At 47.4% G+C, this 16,367-nt stretch overlaps 1 protein-coding gene across 1 annotated transcript in view; it reads right to left on the reverse strand.

The window, feature by feature from the left end:
• Positions 1-16,367, reverse strand: part of LOC138566641 (ceramide-1-phosphate transfer protein-like) — a 99,415-nt gene that overhangs the window by 54,480 nt on the left and 28,568 nt on the right. Inside the window, exon 2 of the mRNA XM_069644192.1 lies at positions 2,999-3,093. Coding sequence (XP_069500293.1) covers positions 2,999-3,093 — 95 coding nt within the window. The remainder of the gene's footprint in view (positions 1-2,998; positions 3,094-16,367) is intronic.

The following is a 16,367-nucleotide window of genomic DNA, read 5'->3' on the forward strand; positions in this document are numbered from 1 at the left end:
TTGGTCAAAATGGCATAAAAAACGCATTTTTTAACAAGATTCTGTAAGGACAGTTGCAATGTGGCCAGGGGTAGTGAAAACAGAGTGCAATGGGCGCGGGATACAATTTCATCCGTAATATTGCCTTGGGCTCCGTAAAATGCCCCAGGCCTTACCTTAACACCCGGCAGGGTGAAGGTGCCGATAGGGCTGCTCCTGCAGCTGGGAGAGCAGGTAGAGCTCCCGCTCTGATGAGAATGCATCTTATGGACCGTGCCTGGCATGTTCACCGCTATCCTCACATGCTCTGGGAATACCATCATTTTCCAGCTATTTACGTTTTACGCTCTGGCACCTGCATCATATGGCAGGTGTTACCATCACAGTCCCAGGTATCACATGACCAGGAGCCCATAGGACCCGAACCCTGAAGATGGATGGGAGCAGTAGTGCTTCTGCAGGAAGGCCGGTGCTGCGCAGGCACACTAGAACTAACCACAGGTGCTTTGTCCTCTGCAGCCCACTGCCCTCTTACCATCTTGTATCATTAGTGTGGCTCCCTTTGAGGGCCTGGTGCCTCGCGTGAGCCAAAACTCCCATCGTATGTATAGGTTTAGTTTGTATTTACTCTAGCTGTTGATCATGCCATGTTTGTTTGTCTTTTCTATGCCTCGTTTGTGATGGGGCTTCTTTTCTTCAACAATTTGTAAAGTTTCTGTAGAACGCAGGTTTTGCTTTATATTAAGCAGTGTCAGCCGTGGGCAATCTGTGCGAGGATAAAAGGGGATTGGGAGGGTGGGTGATAGGCGTGGCATCTTCAGCACTGCCACAGTCTGGGCTGCAGAGAGGGCAATTGGCCACATATTAATGTAGGCCATTGGTATAGCTCCCCCTACCTACATGAAGTGCCACTTTGAGTTGGCACTTTACTGCAGCACAAACATGAACCCACTGACATTTGTAATCGGGTCTGTATTTCTCGCTGCACAGATTGAACAACAGAGTGCTGAACATCCAGTAGTCCCCATGTCCAAAGATTATTATTTCCTAAAGCAGCCCCTCCCTCAGCTGAGCTGTTTTACAGAAATGGGGACATCCAATGGGAGTCCTAAAGTAAGTGATCTACCTCCAGCGTATTGCTGGCGGCCCATCCCCCACCTTACTGCCACAACTCTCAGTAGTGCGGTGCAGTGATAGGGTAAGAGAAGTCATTTATAACGTGCCTGTACATAAGTGTTTTTAGGCGCGACAAGACAAGGGAGGGGGAACAGAGGGAGGACAAGACAAATGAGCTTATTAGACCTTGTGACATTCAGATCGTGCAAGTGCGGGTGAGGGATGGCATGCATATATCCAGCAGATGGAGAAGGGATGGGGTGAGGGATGGCGTGCATGTATCCTGCAGCTGGAGAAGGGATGGGGTGAGGGATGACAGACATATATCCAGATACTGGAGAAGGGATGGGGTGTGGGATGACAGACATATATCTAGCAGCTGGAGAAGGGATGGGGTGTGGGGTGACAGACATATATCCAGATACTGGAGAAGGGATGGGGTGTGGGATGACAGACATATATCCAGATACTGGAGAAGGGATGGGGTGTGGGATGACAGACATACATATAGCAACTAGAGACAGGATGGGGTGAGGGATGGCACATATATCCGGCAGCTGGAGAAGGGATGGGGTGAGGAGGGAACATATATCCGGCAGCTGGAGAAGGGATGGGGTAAGGGTGGTACACTTATATCTAGCAACTGTGGATGAGATGAGGGATGGCACACATATATCTAGCAACTGGAGAAGGAATGGGGTGAGGGTGGCACACATATCCAGCAACTGCTGAAGGAATAGGGTGGGGATGGCACACATATATCTAGCAACTGGGGATGGGATGGGGCGAGGGGTGGCACAGGGATGGGGTGAGGGATGGCACAGGGATGGGGTGAGAGATGACAGACATATATCTAGCAGCTGAAGAAGAGACGGTGTGAGGGATGGAACACATATATCCAGCAGCTGGAGAAGGGATGTAGTGAGGGCTGGCATACCTATATCTAGCAACTGGCGAAGGGATGGGGTGAGGGTGGCACACTTATATCTAGCAACTGGGGATGGGATGGGGTGAGGGATGGCACACATATATCTAGCAACTGGAGAAAGGATGGGTTGAGGGTGACACGTATATATCCAGCAGCAGGAGAAGGGATGGGGTGAGGGATGGCAAAGGGATGGGGTGAGAGATGGCAGACATATATCCAGCAACTGGAGAAGGGATGGGGTGAGGGGTGTCACACATATCCAGCAACTGCTGAAGGAATAGGGTGGGGATGGCACACATATATCTGGCAGCTGAAGAAGAGACGGTGTGAGGGATGGCACACATATATCCAGCAGCTGGAGAAGGTATGGGGTGAGAGCTGGCATTACTATATCTAGCAACTGGAGAAGGGATGGGGTGAGGATGGCACATATATCCAGCAGCTGGAGAAGGGATGTAGTGAGGGCTGGCATACCTATATCTAGCATCTGGAGAAGGAATGGGGTGAGGGATGGCACACATATCCAGCAACTGCTGAAGGAATAGGGTGGGGATGGCACACATATATCTAGCAACTGGGTAAGAGATGGGGTGACGAATGACATACATGTAAACAGAATCTAGAGCAGGGATGGGGTGAATGGTGGCAGACTTGAATAGGTCACGTGGTGACCCGCATGGTGAATGAACTGGGTGTTAGACGGAAGCACATTGAGGGCATTCATGACCGCAAAGGGTTAATCTATGTCGTTCCTGTGCCCGGGTGCAAGTATTAATCCCCAGAGCTGGCGGCAGGAAGGGCACGCCCTGCACCTGTGCTGATCCGGAATATGGCGCTACAGTAACTGAATCGCCACACGTTGTTCAGATCTCCACTGGCCCAGGGATCATTACTTGATTTCTTTTCTAACATGGTCTGATGTATTCAAAAGAGATCATTGGGATTTGGAGAATGGGCCGGAGGGGGGTTTCTTACCACAGCCTTTCCTGCTGCGAGGGACATCTCTTTCTCCATCAGCGCCTCGACACACGGCTTTCCATCTTCCATGCACTCGGAGAGCTGCACCTCTGCTGTTTGTGAAGGAAGAAGATATAAGTCAGCTCAGTGTCAAACCAAAAGGACATTTTCAGCTTCTCGCCAGAAATGGTGCAAAGCGCGTTTCTCTATCCATGCTTGGGACTTGGCTGTGACGAAATGAGTACAAGCGTTCATGCTTCTACAAACCAAGAGCCAACCCAATCATAAAGGACAAAGAAGCACAGGTAGGAGCCATACCTCCTTCACCGCTCTAGGGCAGGCTCAACACTAAAGAGGGTTTGGATGCAATGTCAGTAGCAATGCAAACAGCAATAGTGCAAAGACGCCAAAATAAAGATGTCCAATCAAGGTTCTAAAAAATATATATACTTTAATTAAACACACCAATATGCAAATAACGGACTATAAAAAAAACGTCCATGTGGAAAGAATAAAGACTATGCAGAACATGAATATGAAAGCGCTCTGGGTATTGTCTCGGGAGGATAGCTCAGCGGCAATGTGCTCGACTTGGAAGCAAGACGACACGAGCAACACAGGTTCGATCTCCGGTCCGCGCTTAGAATTAAGTACGTTATAATTAACTCATCATATCATATCATATTGAAGTCAGGGTGAAGAGCAAGAAATAGCAACATGCCTCTCTTGAAAGGATATATCTGTAAAAAAAAGGTGCCATATCAGTCACAAGTGTGCTACAAATGGACCATAGTGCCTCTGAAAAGTAAAAAGTACCTTAGTCTTTTCTTAGGGGGTTCAACAGCATCAAACATGGGTTTCTTGTTACTGTGTGTGTGGGCCGTACCAGGTTTGAATGCAGCCCAGTCCCAGAAAGTCCCAGTGCTCGAGGCGGCGAGTCGGTGTTCAGTCAGGTTCGATGTAAAGCCCTGTATAGTTCGATGCCGCATCAGAACCATGAGGTCTGAATGGTCCACTCGTTTAGATTCAACAGCCGGGCCGGTTCGATACAGTAGATACTGCTGGGTCATTTCGTGAGGCAAAACGATGCTTCCAGCAATACCAGTCGAGGTCCAGGTTGGTTCTATGTGGCAGTCCTGCTGTTTGAGGTGCTGTTCGGGGACGTGGTGGTACGAAGACCTCTACAGCGATGAGCTGCCTGTGCATGCTGTAGCAGGTGACACGCTTTGCTTTGATGCAGCAACACAGTGAGTCGAGGTCTGGAGAGAGTCCAAAGGCCGCTTTACAGGTCCCGAATAGATCCAATGCTTTTGCGCACGGTCTAGCCTGGCTTGAAGATGATTAAAAGCGGCAAAACACAGGAATACATCTACTTTGGTTTCTCTCATGCAGTGAGTACCTATCCAGGTGTTCAGGGGCAAGATGAGTCCTTTTTCTCTTCACTCCCAGTCCGGGGATTCTAGCTGGCACCTGCAGGAGTCCTTCACCACCAGTAAGAGGTCTGGGTAATGGTGCAGCTGCCAGAATGTTCCCTGGGAATGGTTATCAGAAAGAGATTTCAGTTCAGAACTGGAGGACTTTGGAAATGTCTGCTTTCTCTACATGGCTCAAACAAATTATTCTTGTCTTGAAGGTCCTAAAGGAATCAGAGAAGGGGTCAGAGACCGCTTCCATATCAAGGTAAAATGTTGCAGCGGATTGGGTAAGAGCAAGCCTGATTAAAGGGGTTGAATTTTACATCATACCCAAACTGTTCTGTAGGAAGTGGTGGAGACAGGGAAGAATGAGAAGCCCACAGAAAAACACGATGGTTCAACCCTTCCTTCAGTCCCTTCTCCTCTGGATGACTGTTCTAACTCTGGCTCCTTCCAAATCCTGCAGGTTTAATGGCGCTTTGTGAGGCTGGCTTTTTTTGTTATGGTTATGCCTCTTTGAAGCATGGTTCCAAGGAGCTCTCCAGCTGGTGGGATTCCTTGGCTTGAGAGAGGTGTTACCCAACCTCCCAAAGGATCAAAGAGAAAACGCGTTCCTGCCTATTGTCCTGCAGGCTGCGCCAGAGACAGGCAATCTGGAATAGCCATTCCATAGCTAGTCTGAGCACAGAGGTTTGACAATAATATGATGCAAAGCTGATGTGCCTTTAATAATTGTATTAACTATCAATCAGTCATCATGCCAAAACCCTTGTATGGCTTTTACTTCGAGATTACCCTGCTACCAGATGGACAGTATGCACAATTATTATGCTTTTGTATCAGGGGTGCAGATGTAAATGTGCGCTTTAACTCTGTGTTACTGAAGAGCAGGAGCTGCAGAATAGGAGGCTGATGCAGCAGGGCACATGTGTACGCCCTTTTTGTCATGGAGATTATTGAAGGGGGGGGTCTGTTTAGCAGAGTACTATTTGTGAGATGGATTACCTGCATCATTACATTATTAATGAAAATAAAAATAAAAACTTTTCTTCTGCACCCTTACCAGATGGCATGCCTTTTCAATGGCAGACAAAATATGGACGTAGCCATAAGATAGTAAAGTTTCCTTCACAAGATGTTGTGTGTTACCTTATTTTTTACCTACATTCTTAATGTGGGGTATACGATATTTCCAATCGCTCTTTGTAAATTCAGTCATTTCCAGTTTGGCCCAGCAGGTGGCGATAGCTGCCCGCTTGCTGAAATCCTGGTTTTGCAAGTGGTGTAATGACCTTGTCTTGCTGGAAAAGCAACACCAAGAGGAACTGGAGTCAGGTTGTTTGGAGTGTGCTCATGCACACACATAGCGAAAGTACAAGCATGCTCTGAACCACAGAGAAATGCATGGACGGTTCAAGTCCTAAAAATTAAAGTGAGGGGACTCATCAACAAATGCAATGCGATGTCACGTCACCAGAAATTAGCATATCAAGGTGAAATATGCACATTTTATTAAATTGGCTTTGCATAACCACACAGATTGCACAGGACGAGTGGCATTTGCCTTTTATAAAATCAACATACACAGAAAACCAAGAGAGAATATTTTCTTTTAATAGTGTTTTTTTTGTGTAATTGTAATTGGTTATTTATAACTCGCTTAACACCCAGAGGTTTCTAAGCTCGTACCTGGGGATGGATCATGTGTTGCTCTGCGGCGTCTTGCTTCCAAGGTGCGCACGTTGCCCCTGAGCTATCTTCCCGAGTACGGTTTAAGTCCTTGTAATTCTAATAAACGTTGAAAACTTTAAAAGGTGTGCATGTTTTAAACTCCAAGAACCAATACACATGTTTTCCCTGGAAGTTGTAGTACTGAAAAGGGACATTTCACCTTTAGGTTTTTTTCTTTTCATCAGGTTATATAGTGCAGTGAGTGTCCGGCCTGCAAACCTGACGATTGTGGTACGATCCCTGAGGTGGGTGTATATTCATAGGTTCAAAGAGGACATTCAATGTTTCTCATTTTAGCTGGGGAAGGGACTGAGTTCACCCTCTGAAAAAAGTGGGCACACTCCCTCCACCCACATGTGGCCTCCACTTGAGCTCTGCGGACGAATGAGCACGTTGGCACAAATGCCATTGTTGTCACAAATGCCAACGCCATTGGCAAGCATACATGTTGCACAGTTCATTAGAACCCCTTGGAGTTGATGAGTCATTCCTTTGCAGCCCAAAGTCTCACTAAACAATATCCGGAGCGGGGCCTACCTGGTGGGTCCAACACTCGCGAGATTTAAGAAAACTTTGGAAGACGTGAGTTTTCATATCAGGAGCCACCTGGAATGTTCTAAAACAGGGTTCTCGATTGTAAAGCACGTGCGCAGAATCCTAAACTATTTACTTTAGCTGTCACCATGTTTATTCCATTTATACATTACACGAAATCAGTATTGCTTAAATAATAATCGTCAGGAAGGGATTAATTTGTATTCGTGCTATTATTTCATTAATTTAGCTATTATTTCACTAGTTTAAAAGATATGAACATATGGACGATCATAGTAAACATGATCAAATCTGCAACACACAAACAATTTCTAAATCCAATGCGAATAAATTATCTGTACAAAAGAAATGTGCAATACATTACTATTTTATTTATAGCTGTAACAATGATCCAAAACGTAACACCAATTTTATGCAAATGAAGGTTTGCACATGGTGTGATAGTGCCACCTGCTGGGCAAGTGTAGTATTGTCATGCCTCCCATCATCTTTTCATTGACTTTCAGCGAGGGGAAATCCGGTCGGGGTGTCCTTCTGCGGGGACGACTTGAGAGCAATTTCTGGACCCTAACCCTTCTGAGGCATACCCACTTAAATCCTGTGTCTTGTCCCCCAACATATTGCTGCCTCTAGCGACATGCTTCGAACTTAGCTTCTTACCTGCACCCCTCCAGAACTGTCCTTCTGAGTCACTCCTTTCCCACCTCTGGCAACTCATGGCACTGAGCAGGAATCAGCGCAGCCCATTGCATGGAGACACCACTGCAATAGCGATGCTGCCTTATGAATAGGGTAGGAAATGGGCTGGAACGAGAGGGAACTGTGCTCCAATAAAATGCATCTCGGCGGAATGCTTTCCCATCCCTATGGCCAACCCTAGCTAGGCCAGCAATACAGCAAGCAGGGAGCTCTCAGAGACGCAGGCAGCAGGAGACCCACCTAAACTAGGAGCTCTGTGCAGAAACAGGCCCCAACCCACACCCCATTGACACGCTGCCCACATAGGAATAGATGCCTGCCTTGCAATGTAAAGACATTTTCTGATGGCGTGAGTATAGGGGACAAATGTAAAATATGGTCATTTTTATTTCCCAAAATGCTCTTTGCTTTTATGCAAATCACCAGGATTGAAGAGATGCAGCGCTGCTTGTCTTGGGTTTGGGGTCTGCTCCACCTACCCATCCCACATACGAAGGGGGTGGTGTGGGGGTTCTAGAGCATCAGTACTGCCTAATAGGGCCATTATTACTTGGGCTTTTCCAATAAGCTCACACCGTCAATCCGTGGTGCAGGTCGTTACTTGTACTACCTTTAGTGGGAGGGGCAGACTAGCCTATTGAAAAACGGGGGGGACTTGCTAACCAGTCAGGAGCTAGGAACCCCAGATGAAGCGGCGCCCAGCCAGACCCGTGTCAGGTTAATTCTCGCCTCTGACTGGGCAATAGGACTGGGGAGGAGTCCTTATTACACATTCTGCCATATAGGGGTCCGTATCCCTGATACTGCCTAACCTGGGCCCTTATTACCTATGTAGCTTAGTAGGGGTTCATGTTGCCCCTACTGGAGAATGGTGCCCTATGGATAGTGCACATGTGATGCCTGGTGTCAGACACACTGCCTGATCTGGGGCTTAGGGGCGGGGGGGGCAGCTCTATACTGACTGCTTTGGGGCGAAAAGTGTCATACCTTCTACTGTCTGCAGGAAGAATACACCTACTGAGCGCCTTGAGGCCTACGGGTGAAAGGCGCACTACAAGAAACTAGATAGGTAGATAGGTTAATACTGCCTGCAGGGGCTACCCTATGCTGGCTAGTATAGGCATTCTTATGCTTCCTGGAGAGGGCCTTCCCTATACGGCCTGTTGAGATCACCCTTATACTGTTTATGTTGAGGGGGAGGGGAGCTTTATTCCTAGGCTGTTTAATGGGCTCTATCAGAATGACCTCTTTGGGCCATTTCCTTGCTGCGCCGGGCGGACATTCCTATTCAGCACTGCCCGTTGAAGACATTCCTATTCAGCACTGCCCGTTGAGGACATTCCTATTCAACACTGCCCGTTGAGGACATTCCTATACTGGTGATGGAACATACCTAGGCTGCCGGTCGTGCACCGTGTCACCGATGGCACAGGAATCGCTCCAAATCTCAGAGGCAGTTTTATGGTTTTTATTGACGTCTTTGTGGGTCTTGGGGCTCTCGCTCTCTCTGTCTCGTCTTACATCACCGCCTCCTCCCTAACCCAGTCATCCCTGACCCCCGGGTTAGTAGATCCAGAAGGTTGACCCCCCTACTGTCTAACCCACTCTTCAGCTAGTTGCGAGGACCTACAGGCAGAAAGCCGTATCTTTCTAAACTCCCTCCGGAATTTCCTAACTTTTCCTACTCTCTCCAGTTGTTAGTTTTCTAGCGGGATTTGGGAGTTGAGCATTAGATGCCCTGCTGGGTTCAGTCCTCCGTCCAGCATGCTCACTCTCACCTCTCCCTTTCCTCCTTTTGCTTCTTATCCCCTAGGCTTCATACCTCCTTCCAATCTTCTGTCTCTCTGATGTTTCTCCCTCCTTTCAGGCCTCGCCTCCACCCTTTGCTGTTCATTCTCTGTCCACTAGTGCTCCCTCCTCTGCTCTGTTACCCCCTCCACACCACGGCTTCCACCTCCATACCGCTACTCCCTCCACACTACTACCCTCCTCTACACAACTACTACCCCCCCACTACCCTCATTTCACTCAGTACTCTCCACTTCACAATCACTCCTTACATTAATCTCTCTAACCACACCTGCTACACAAAAATGCACGCTCACACAGCAGTACCACTTTCCCTCACTAGCCAATACCCCCCCTTCTTCAAAAATCACCTCCACATCCGGAGCTCCTTCCTCCCGGTCTCTAGATCAGTTACTTCCTCTTCTGACCTTACTTCCTCTTCCTCTGACTTCACCTGCATAACACACACTTCCAGCTTCCTGGTGCTCCTTCATATCCCCTCCTGGGATTTGCCCTCTTTCCCTGACCCGTCTGGCCCTTCTGTCCTCCACCCGAGGAAGTGTTTTTTCCATGTAAAGTTACCGCCCACTTCTGTATGCCGCTGGAAGGGTAAACCTTCCTATCCTGAGGGGCATTTGTATTGTCCTGTTGGGGAGGTCATTCCAACACTCCCTGAGCCATTCCGTTTCACTAGCCAAAGGCCAAACCCGTTGCCTTTGCTAATGCGTGCTTGCTTTGTACCTAATGTCATTCCAGATGTGGGACACTGCAAACAGCTGCACCCCACTGGTGAGGGATGCCCGATGGGCTGCTATGAAGGCAATCCATGCTGGATTGAGGAGCACGTTTTAATCGTCTGTAGTGAAGGGCTCCCAAAAGTACTTGGTTAAGGTCTGTAACGATAATCACGGGTCGGATTGATGCACTCTAAGACAGCAGAGATGGGAGTTTTGCCTGATGTTGACAAACAAGCATTGGCAAAGCAAATCGTTCTGGCCTTTACCTGTGCGTGCCCAACCCGGTCTACATGCAAAGAGTTTGCCTTAGACACGGGGCTAGTTTGCAAGTTTGAATAGCAGCACTGCCGACTCAGCCTTTTATCCTTCATTTCTTGGTAAATTGAATGCCATTACATTGGCTAATTGTAGCATCCAGCGTAATTAATGGAATGTGGGAACCAGCTGGAGGTTCGTGAGAGGAACGTGAGCAGTGGAACACAGAGCGAGCGAGGACCATTAGAGAGAGTAGAGACGGAGAAGCTACACGACGGAGATTCACCTTTTCCCACTCCACATTACGCCCTTTTAAGACTACCATATAGATTACCAATATAAACAGTTAAAGTGTTACTTGTTATGCTTATAGTTACCCATTAAACAATTCCCAACCCACTTACCTGTGTATGCCCCTGCTTCAGTGGCGACGACGATTACACCACTTTCTCCATCCAGAATTCTGTACATGACTTTCTGAAAGACCGAGGCTGCTGATATCAATCCAAAAGGCATCCGCCGAAAGTGATATAGCCCCTCCGTGGTAATAAAGGGCATCCATTACCAAATATTCAGGAATTAATTTCTACAGTAGGGCCAGCCGAAATATTTTCGACATTGGATTTAACTGCTGCTTATCATCAAGTGAGATTACATAGACATTCCAAACATTTAACAGCATTTATTATCAGTTTCAGTGTACGCCTTTTGGATTGATATCAGCAGCCTCGGTTTTTCAGAAAGTCATGTACAGAATTCTGGACGGAGAAAGTGGTGTAATTGTTTTCTAAGATGACATAATGGTCTATGCAAACAATGAGGAAGAGCATGACAAAAGATTGGAGAGTGTCTTCAGAAAACTACATGAGGCAGGAATGATACTGAGTAAGGATAAATCGAAAATCAATAGGAAGAAAATTGAATACCTAGGGCATGTGATAGCCACAGGTGGGATTTTCGCCCCAAAAAGGTGTTGGCAGACTCAATACAATCTATGGTAACTCCTGAGAGCAAGGAACAGCTCAGAACTTTTCATGGTATGGCGGAATACTTTGCAAAAGTCATGAAAGGATTTTCAGACCATACAGTCTATTTGAGAAATATGCTAAAAGCCAATAGGAAATTTGAGTGGGTTGAAGTTTGTAAAAGTTCATTCTCTTCCGTTAAAGCAGCTTTAGCAAAAGCCCCAACGCTCCAGAACTATGTGAGAGGAAGGAGAACAGTAATCAATCACCACTGATGCCAGCAATGTGGGGCTGGGTGCAACTCTGGTACAATATCATGGAGGAAAGGAATTGGAGATAGCCTTTGCTTCATGTTTACTTAAAGGTAAGGAGAATGCGTATGCTACCATAGAGAAAGAGGCTCTTGCCATCAGGGGGGCTACTGAGAAATTCAGGAGTTTCATATCGGGTGTTAAGTTTGAAATTCACAGTGACCATAAACCTCTTGTTGAAGTGTTTACCAAAAAAGGGTTGGACAAAGTTTCGAGTAGAATTTGTTGATGGGTCTCTAGGCTGCAGGAATTCAATTTCAGCATGGTCTATATTCCGGGAGTGAGGCATGGGGAATTGTTTATCAAGACTAACCAGCTTTGATGATATGAGCGAGGACGTAGATGAACAAGAAATGATTTGTGAAATATCTAATGCAGCAATATCCAAACAAGAATGGGATGAGGAAATGACAAAGGATAATGCCCTTCTAGAAGTAATAAAGAATGTGGAAGAACCAAATTGCCATAAAAATAAAATAACAGAGGCTGGTGCACTCACGTTTTGGAATGTCAGACGTGAACTATATGTCCAAAGTGGATGTTTGATGAGAAGTGACAAGCTGGTACCACCGGAAGGACTCAGAGACAAAGTCATTCAGTTAGGACATGATGGTCATCAAGGAATGATGAAATCGAAGCAAAGGATAAGAAACACGTATTGGTGCCCTGGATGCGATCTACAAGTGGAAAGAAGAAGAAAGAACTGTATCCTTTGTATGAAAAGTGACAAAGTGTGTGTGGGAGCGAGTTATCCAATGGTGTTGAGAGACATCCCTGAGAGGGCCTGGAAGGCGGTTGTAATTGATGTATTGGGTCCCATTTGGAGTGATGGAGGTGCTTGCTATTGTATTGTTATGATTGATATGTTGACGAGGTGGGCAGAAGTAACCATGGTGTGGTGTCATGTCACGACCCGTACAGTCATTGAATTTTTGGAGGAAGTGTGTGAGCGTGAGAGGTACCCAGAGGAGGTACTATCTGATAATGGACCTCAGTTTAAATCCAAGGAGATGAAGAAATATTTTGATGAGAGATTGATTGTTCATAAGTTGTGTGCTACTTATCATCCCCAGTCCAATGGTGTGGTTGAGCGGTATAATAGGGTGATAAAGGATGCCATTACGTTAGCATGGTCCAATTGGAGAGATTGGAAAGTGGAAGTTAAAAAAACTGTATTGGCCCATAGATTCACGCCGCACTGCACCACTGGGGTCTCCCCATTTGAGTTAAGCAGGGGAAGGAAAGCGAATACTAAGTTATTTCCGGGATGGATGAATGTGGTTGCTGGTACGGGTGTTGACTTGAGTAATGTGACAGAATATTCAGAAAAGACAGTCGATCAACAAGGAACCGTATGATAATAAGAGATACAGGAAAAGGAGTTTACCAGAAGTGGGAAGTTGGGTTAGAATCAAACTTCCAGTGGTACTTAGAGAGAGTGGGTGTTGTTGGTCGAAACCTGTGGAAGTGGTGGAGGACTTTAAACATGCGCTGAGGACTAGTGACGGAAGAGTATGGAAGAATGAGAGAGTGATGGTTTTGAATGAAAGAGTAAGAGGAGATGAGCTGCATGGAATGGATGGGGGGATATAAGTCTGGTGAGCACAAATCCGTTTGTGGTGTTGGAAGGAGTGATGAAGTTAATGAGTTTTCCTTGGCACAAGATATAGATATGCAACGGAAGTCGTCCAGAGATGTGCTGAGGAAGTCATCAAGAGCTGGCAGGACATACAACAGACCTAGACACTTATTGGACTATGAAGAATTCTAATTGTGGAGGCGTTCTTTATTAAAGAGAGGGGATGTGTAGCATCCAGCGTAATTAATAGAATGTGGGAACCAGCTGGAGGTTCGTGAGAGGAACGTGAGCAGTGGAACACAGAGCGAGCGAGGACCGTTAGAGAGAGTAGAGACGGAGAAGCTACACGATGGAGATTCACCTTTTCCCACTCCACATTACGCCCTTTTAAGACTACCATATAGATTACCAATATAAACAGTTAAAGTGTTACTTGTTATGCTTATATTTACCCATTAAACAATTCCCAACCCACTTACCTGTGCATGCCCCTGCTTCACTAATAATGACACGATGATGACAGTGCCCATAAGTGAGAGGAGGCAGGCAACTGGGGCTCCACATGAAACACATGGAGGGGACAAGAATCAGTCACTCGTGTTTGGCATGTGACTGTCAGACACAACCTCCAATTCCCTGCAGACAAACAGAGCGGTTCGAGGCCAGTTCCCTGCCAACATGCCAGGCTGAGTGCTGGATCGAGTGAGCCAGTTCGTTATGAACTTGGAAGGCAGAGAACTGCGCCCGGAAGAAGCCATTAAGTGCCTGCCTGAACCCAACATGGCAGCCATAGGCCAGACACAAACTAAACGCTTAGAAGACTTCCCTCACCTGCAGTTAAGAAGGGGATGAGTTGATCCACAGGGGCAGCTGGTGGGCGCACAGTGGTTAGGGCCAATCATTGCCACGGAGTCCCAGGAAGGAACAATCGGAACACATATTGTGCAAAGTACCTTTTTACCCATAATATTAAAGAGGCCAGAACTTAACTTGCTTTTTCGGAGAAGATGCCAGCGTTCCTGAGTGGTTTTGTAAAAGAGAGAGGTGAGATGGCAAGCGATTAGGAGAGAGTAGAGTGCTTTGATGTGATATGTCATTTATAAGGCAGCTGTAGACAAGTGTTTCTAGGCGCGATAAGACAAGGGGGAAGACCGAGGGAGAACAAGACAATCTTACTAAGCCTTGTGTCGTACGTATCGTGCAAGAGCAGGTGATCCCGCTCAAGTTTGAGAGGCGCAGGGAGGCCTGCGACGCAAGAGAGGTTGGAGTTGGAAGCGGAGAAGGGATAATAAAACAGTAATAAGTTCAAGGGGGCAAGCAATAGGGGTGGTGGGATGGTGGGGGCTGCTGCAGGAGAAGGTGGAAGGGGAAGAGCAGGGGAGGGAGTGAGAGTAGCAGCAAGAGGAGGCCGTCAAGAGCTGGAATGTAAAGCACCGGGTGGGGGACAGACTAGGGTGGCAAGGAACGCGCCTTTAGCACAACTCTAACGTCCTAGACTAGAGTTTGCACTCATTTTAAGGGGAGATAATTCTTCCTGGACCTGTGTAAGGGTGGCAATGCCTACTAGGGTTCTCCCAGGTGGGCCAGCCAGGCATAGTAGACCCCTACGTCGGGAGCATTCACCTGTCCTTTCCTAGCCCCTGAGTACACAAGGGGGTCCTTTGACGACCAGAGACCGTCTAACCAAGGGGTTAAGACACAGACAAAGAGAACAACCAGAACCCACCCAGGACCACAAAGTGCCAGGGGCCCTATAGCTTTCCCTGCCAGGGTCACCTTGGCTCTCCCTGCCAGGGGCCCTATAGCTCTCACTGCCAGGGGCCCTATGGCTCTCCCTGCCATGGCCACTATAGCTCTCCCTGCCAGGGGCCCTATAGCTCTCCCTGCCAGGGCCACTATAGCTCTCCCTGATAGGGGCCCTATAGCTCTCCCTGCCAGGGCCACTATAGCTCTCCCTGTTAGGGGCCACTATAGCTCTCCCTGCCAGGGGCCCTATAGCTCTCCCTGCCAGGGCCACTATAGCTCTCCCTGCCAGAGGCCCTGTAGCCCTCCCTGCCAGGGGCCACTATAACTCTCCCTTGAATGTAATGATAATGATGAGATGGCGGGAGCTCTGCTGCCTAGAATGGGGTCAGGACCTTGGCTCGCCCTTCCGGTCCTTACGGAAAGCACCCATCTTTTGTTGTAGGGAGAACCCCTAGGATTAGGAAGTCACCCTAATCATCCCCAGGACATGGAAATGAGAAACTCAAGAGGCTATGATTTTGCTAAGAGTCATGCTCTATGGAGGGGAACGCTCCTCAAGGGCGGTGGGTGGCACAATACACAGGTGAGGAGGGGGTCCGGGCCTGCGTGCTGTTGACATACCTAACCCCCCCCTTTGTGACAGTGCATGGACTACAGAACCCAGACTCAATATATTGAGGGAAGGGCTCTAAATAACAATTGGTATTTTATATATTTGCTATTTTTGAAATACCTGCTGATTATGAGTTGGGCGTGTATGGGATGTTTACCGCGTGGCGCCTGGGGCTCATGGAAAGTACCCCATGGTGTAAACACCCCATATCTAAATCTTTACCCGAAGCAGTACTTATCCCATGTCATGAATATCTTGTGCAATCCCATGTAACCATAGTTGGGTGATAATGCCATCATACTCCTAACGAGGCCCTATGTTTCAATGGCTGGGGGCATTTGAGAAGGTACCTTGGCCGCGTGTAAGGATGAAAGATATGGTCTATCCATCTTCTCTGCCACTTTGCACCCCAGAACATTACATTGTTCCTCGCAGTCGTTGGAGAAGAAGGCACCATGGAAAGAATGTAAGGCGGAAGAACCGCTGAATGTTTGTAGCAATGAGGCAATAAGTTCTTCCGGACCAAGAGGAATCCAAGAAAAACACAAAAGGAGAAAAGAAAGATAAACAACCAGAGAGGAAACAAAGGAAATAAAACTGTGGAGTGACGTGCGTGACGTCAGAAAGACGCAAAGCATTGAGACACACTTGTACTTGTGCTGCTAAGATCTCCATAACCTGAAGCAGTTACTTCCATCTCAGAATGCTGGGACGATAGCTATGGGGCAACGTGCTCATCTTGGAAGCAAGACAACGCAGAGCAACACAGGTTTGAATCCCCATCCCGTGCTCTGAGACTGGTCTCCCATATTGAGCACATTATAAAAAATGAATTAATTAGAATGGGCCTTACTTACATGCTTACATGATGGCCGTATAGGCACGCATCAACTGGTACTAGATGGACATCCACTTAGCAGTGGCAGTTTGCTGGCTCGCTGGCTTCCAACAACATGGCCAGAGCAACTCGCAGAACCTCCAACCATGTGGCTG

Source organism: Ambystoma mexicanum, chromosome 1p, assembly GCF_040938575.1.
Source record: "Ambystoma mexicanum isolate Mex_15411 chromosome 1p, UKY_AmexF1_1, whole genome shotgun sequence".
Classification (NCBI taxonomy): Eukaryota; Metazoa; Chordata; class Amphibia; order Caudata; family Ambystomatidae; genus Ambystoma; species Ambystoma mexicanum.